This window comes from Aplysia californica, unplaced genomic scaffold, assembly GCF_000002075.1.
Source record: "Aplysia californica isolate F4 #8 unplaced genomic scaffold, AplCal3.0 scaffold00037, whole genome shotgun sequence".
In the NCBI taxonomy this organism is placed as follows: Eukaryota; Metazoa; Mollusca; class Gastropoda; order Aplysiida; family Aplysiidae; genus Aplysia; species Aplysia californica.
This window is the reverse complement of record NW_004797307.1, coordinates 304,238-310,237: the sequence shown is the minus strand read 5'-3', so window position 1 is coordinate 310,237 and position 6,000 is coordinate 304,238. Positions and strand designations below refer to the sequence as shown.

General features: G+C 38.7%; 1 protein-coding gene across 1 annotated transcript in view; it reads left to right on the top strand.

The window, feature by feature from the left end:
• Positions 1-6,000, top strand: part of LOC101859765 (canalicular multispecific organic anion transporter 2) — an 84,710-nt gene that overhangs the window by 29,985 nt on the left and 48,725 nt on the right. Inside the window, exons 3-6 of the mRNA XM_005091883.3 lie at positions 1,076-1,204; positions 4,391-4,519; positions 4,914-5,039; positions 5,712-5,773. Coding sequence (XP_005091940.1) covers positions 1,076-1,204; positions 4,391-4,519; positions 4,914-5,039; positions 5,712-5,773 — 446 coding nt within the window. The remainder of the gene's footprint in view (positions 1-1,075; positions 1,205-4,390; positions 4,520-4,913; positions 5,040-5,711; positions 5,774-6,000) is intronic.

Sequence of the window (6,000 nt, the reverse complement as noted above, 5' to 3'; positions counted from 1 at the left end):
TCTCTCTCTCTGTATCGATACCGTACCCCTACAACACACAGATAGACATGCTATCCATTCTAAGCCAAACCTTTAAGTTTGTACATATTGTGTGTAAGCGAGAGAGAGGGGAGCTAATTATGAAAATGGTTTGTGGAAGAAAATCCAAGCTGTAGTACATGTATTACACCTTTCAAAATGTAAGTCTGAGTGTTAAGGTATCGATTGAAGCCACTGAAAACGGGAGTTAGATCTATAATTGAACTAGAAAATAAAGTCAGAAGCAACCACCCCTTCCAAGCCCTGCCCCCTGTACCACTGTACGCGTACGTCATCCAAAGACTTTCCACACACACAAAGTCTCGACGTGCACTCGCCATGTATTACGTAAGAATAATAAATATTATGAAACCTGTGTGCTGTCAATTGAATAATAATTGATACCTTACCAATGACGCTGTCCCATGCAGATTAAGTCTAAGAATCAGATACATGTACAACACTTTGCTAAGTACTAACAAAGTAGCCTACACAGCCACACATAACGTTGGACAAATTTAGCACACAGAAAAATTAGAAACATTTGGAAGCCGTTTTTTTCACATGTCGCAGAAACAAAGACTAGGCCTATGGGTTTTTATACTAGCCTACCTGTTCTGTCTGTCTGTCTGTCTGTCTGTCTGTCTGTCTGTCTGTCTCTCTCTCTCTCTCTCTCTCTCTCTCTCTCTCTCTCTCTCTCTTTTTCTCTCTCTCTGTCTCTCTCTTTCTCTGCCCCTCTCCTCATATGAAAAGTAATTATTGACTAATTATGACTAAACCTGTCCGAAAGCTTACAATGTCCCTTTGACTAAACCTGTCTAAAAGCTTACAATGTCCCTTTTTACTCTTATGCTCCTGTTCCCGTTAGGCTCTGGTGGGTGGTTGGAAGGCACCACTGATAGGTACTACTTCTTTACTTTCCCCTCTGTTGTTCTGTCCATCTGTCTTACTTTTTACCAGCACTAAATGACCATTATTGTGTCGATGTGCTTCTCTTTACTCTAACAAACAAACAAACAAAAACTTTACACTCATATTCCCTTTACCTTCCTTGAAGATTTGTGCCCTGGTTCTGAGTGTGCTGGCCTTGCTTCACCTTACCCTGGGGGATGAGGAGACTGAGCATGAGGGCATGATGGCGTCACCGGCTTTCTACGTCTCCAAGGCTGTATGGGGTGTCACCTTTGTAAGTTTGTTTTTTCATGTTTGTTTGGAATTTGTTTTTTTTGTTGATCTGAACAGGACTACTGTGTTGATAGTGCCATGAAACATGTAAGCTCCTTTGAGCTTGATCAACTTTTGTTGTAAGTAAGTAAGTAAGTAAGTAAGTTTATTCACTGTTTAGGGCCATTGGCCCACATCACATCATATAAAACACTCATTTGATGTTGTTGTTGTTATCGACCCAGCAACAGCTGGACTCTCACCTTTCTGTCCAATGCCATGTAGTGATAAGTGCAGAAATACTCATTTGATAAATAATAAAGTTTCCATTATGAAAAAGTACAGGTTGTGCACATATCTCTTATCATCATGGGTCAAACATTGCATATTTCTGTCACCGGGCAACTTATGTTGATAGTGCATGAAAAGATTATAACTCTTCTAAGCTTGTCCAAATTGTGTTGATAGTGCCATAAACATGAAATGGAGTGTACATGACATTCAAATAGTCAAATCCGTATGATCCATTCGATCAAATACTCAAAGCCCCCTTGTTTGGTTTTTTTTTTTACTTATTGACTTCAGTACTAAAGTAATGGTGTGCTGTGACTATTGATTGAGTGTATACGTTTATGTCAGTGTGTGCTTTGGTCATAAAAGCTTACTGTAGTATTCACGGCGGGGCATCAGTATTGATATACTGATATAACTCATACAGGTAATTTCCATTGGGTCATAAAGTGAACACTAATTAAAGTTTATTTGTTCTAACAGTATTGATAAGACTATAAAACCCTTATAAAATATAGTTTTCGTCAGTGGAATATATGATTGTGATCCATATCTGTGAAGTGAACTCCCTTCGTGATGTCATACTATGCAGTCAATGCTCTTATTTTATTATCATTTTTTGGTGCATATGTATGTGTTTTGTGTGTGCATTGAATTTGTAAGAATACTTATTTTTGTGTGTATGTGTTTATCTATGTTTAGTACCAGTGTTCTTAGTTGAATAAATGTGTCTTTGTGTGTGTGTGTGTGTGTGTGTGTGTGTGTGTGTGTGTGTGTGTGTGTGTGTGTGTGTGTGTATTGGAGAGACTGCATGTGTGTGTTAGTGTAGTGTGTTTTGGTGCTTGAGTTGACATGTATAAATAGTAGAAAGAATAATGAATCATCCTTTTTTTGTCATCACAACTTTCTTTTCATCTGGGCACAAAGTATACTGTGACATCCGTGGTGGATTTGTTTAGAGTTTAGACCACTGTTCACCAATCTGAGCAATATCACCCAGTTGTGGATGGTTTTGTAGTTTTGGTGGGAGGGGGGATCACCTGGATAGTGACAGGCATTATTTAATGCCACATTTGGAACTACAATTTGTACATGTAGGTGGGCAGTACAAAAATGGTAGCCTCATAAAGGTGGCAAAAGTGGATGCTGGTTATGAAAAAGTAGACAAGCGCCGGGTTAGACCATATGTCAGTCATTGTGGTGAAATCAGGCGCTCATCAAAATAATGAAACTGAAGAAACTGGCATTTTTTCACTGGGTTTGGCAATTTTTATTAAAATTTTGTTTTTTGGCTTGATGTCCATTTGAGAACACATTTTGTGTGGATTTTACTGAATTACGTTGATTAAAGGCCCAAAAACTGTAAATTGTCAGTTTCCACGGACTCCCAGGCTATGTAAATGAACAAACTTTGGCAGCCGTTTTCTCACTTATTTTACCTCTGAAACTAGGCGACCCCCACCTCCTTTAATATCCAATATCTCGACTTGTATTCCAGATAAATGGGTATTTTCTCTGTCCTCCTTGTCCTGATGTTGTATCCCACTGAGTGTGGGTTAGCCCTGACAGGCATGGTTGAAGCAGCCTATCTCCTTAATAGTTAAAAGTTGTGTGTCTGGAGATGTAAAATATTGACACCAGTGCATACGGTGAATATGTTTTTGGCTTGGCCTTTATCCTGTACATCCAGTGCAGGGGGGGAGGGGGGGGGCATTGTTTAAAGGAGGACACTCGTGCATAATAATATACTCCTCAGTTTGTTGGTGGTTAGAGGGCAATACTGGTATGTTCATCTTAATAGTAAGGAAGTAAGTAGGTAAGTTTATTCAGTGTTTAAGGCCACTGACCCACGTCACATCATATAAAACGCTCATTTGATAAATAAAGTTTCCATAATGAAAATGTACAGCTTGTGCACATATCTCTTTTCATTAGTCAAACGTTGCATAAATGTCACTGGGCCTAGTGAGGCTGGGAGGAATTAACAATTTCCTTTGATGGACAAAGTGTGAACAATAGAAAATAAAATGAAATTCATCTTCAATTTCATGAGAGTTACACCTCTCACATAAGGGCGAATTTGTTAATTTCCACTGATAGAGATTGTTATTTAATGGAAGACTGAGTTTTAACAAAGCTATGACTCTTCTGCCCAATATCGGGGTAGGTTGATGATATACATATTCAGCTGTTTCTTGAAACGGAATTGTAAGAGAGAATAAATTATACTTGCGACAGACTTCTTCCTCTATGTTCTGCACAGAATGATCAACAATTCTACTTTTTACTTCACTGAGAAAGAGTCTAGTACTTCCAACACTTTGAGAAAACCAGGCATATCCAAAACCCAGGGAAAATAATAGGTTTTTAACTTCAGTAGCCTAGTTGACTCTGCCCAGTTCACAGGAATTATATAATTGCATGTAACATTTCTTTAGATATCTGTCATTCTCTATGTGTATAAGTCTGCACCAGAATTCAATGACACAATGCATGTAATCAGAACATAAATTTGTTCTTCCTACTTCTCTTGGAACTAAACATTTGGGTGTAGCTTTGCCAAGACCCAAAAAGGCTTTCCGGAACTGTACCTGAACATTATCAATCACGTCACAATTTTTAGTACCCCAAATTTCAGAGCCATAAAGCAGCATTGGTTTAATCTTTATATCAAAAGTTCATCTTAATAATAGTAATATATGACATTTATGTAGTGCTTTACCTCTGTTAAATCACACAGGCTCTGAGCGCTTTACAATACAACAGTAACTCAGTAACACTTAAACAGTACTTCTTATTATCCCTCTGTTGTTTCTGTCTGTACCTATTCTCAGCACTAAGCAACCATTATTGGCTGGCTCTGCTTTTTTTTTTTCACTCAAATAGAATTTTTTATAACACCACTCTGTTCCTGCAGCTGTATGCCATTGTCCTGATGGGGCTGTGCCAGAGGTCAGGGGTAACGTCGCCATGCATCATCTTCATCTTTTGGATCATCGCAATTGTGGCACATGTTGTGCCTGTCTACACCTCGATACTGAAGAAGGTGAGAATATTCTACAACCACTTTGTCTTGAAAAATTGGTAAAAACCCTACTGGTGTAAGCTGACAAAACGCTTTTTTTTCTTCACAGCAGTGTCGAAAAAAAGAGGTTTTTTGTCTGTGTAACCATTTTAAAAGAGAGTGATTCCGAAATTTGAATCTAATTTAGTCACAAATTCACATTGATTTTTTCTCATAAGTAGGGTAAATGATCAGGCTTTCGATTTAGCAAATAAAAAATGTGGGCTCCAAAATGGACAAAGGTGTTTTGTCAGTTTAAGGCTGCTTAGGACTGTTAAGTAAAAGTTTAAAAACATACTGCAAGAAGAAAAAATAAATTTTCTCATTCTTGTGTTGGTTTCTTTTTCTTGATTTGTTTTTTCATCATCTGCGTCAGAGCTATGAGGAGCACCTGAGGAGTTTTACCCTTGTTTGCTGTGAGCTTGCAGCACTGGTGTTTGGCATGGCCTTCTTATGGATCGGTGACTCAGACGTGGTTCTGACGAAGCCCTCAATCACAGGGGTAAGTAACCAATGTTCGTGATGTAGTGTTTAAGTTCTATGCTTTTGTATGAAGAAGATATGAGTTCAATTCCAAAGCGGGGAAGTTTTATATTGAGAATCTTCATCTGTCTGCTGGGATCTTGTATCCCTTTCACTCCAGATTGCTCATGGTAGGCAAGGTTGAAGCCGCCAGCTTTCTGAATAAGCAAAATTGTGTCTATGAGGACAAATAGCTTTTACAATTACAGATACAATTTCTGGAGAAATCATAGCCTTTTATCTTTATAACTTTCAATAGCTACATATTTGCTTTCACTGAATTTCTGGATGGAAAAGTGTTATGAATCGTATGCGTAAACTTGACTATAGCTGTTGAGATGTAATAAGCCCAAAATTAAATTTGAGGGGGGGGGGGGGGGGGCAACAGTCAATGCTATTTCCTAATATTTGGTATTACCTGCATGTGCTTGAGAAATATTTTGTCAAAATTCAAATTCTAAGTATGTAAAAAAAGCAAGAAAAGAAAATGTCCTGTGCCCAAGGCCTATCATATTCTCGTTGCTATGTCCGTAGCTTTGCTCTCCACGGCAGCTTAGATTTATGACCACCACATGGCACTATTTCTTTGCCTTTTACCATTTTTTCTAAATGTGCATAAAATATGCATTTGTTTTTCTTCTGTTTCGCCTAGACTCCGTGCCCATCAGTGAGTGCCTCATATGTCTCCCGACTCACTTACGCGTGGGTCTTCAGGTAAGCTGTTGTTTTTAACACTTTGCCTCCTACACTCTCTTCCTGGAATTGTCCTGGGGGTGGGGGTGGGGAGGGGGGGGGTCATGTATGTGTTTGTATATGTGTGTGACATGTAACTCGAGGGACAGATAGTCGCAGATAGGAAGCAAAGTAGACAGCAAAAGATCTTGTCAATTTTTCTGTGTTTGAGCATTTAATTGGCTGCTTGCACAGTATACTTCCGCTGA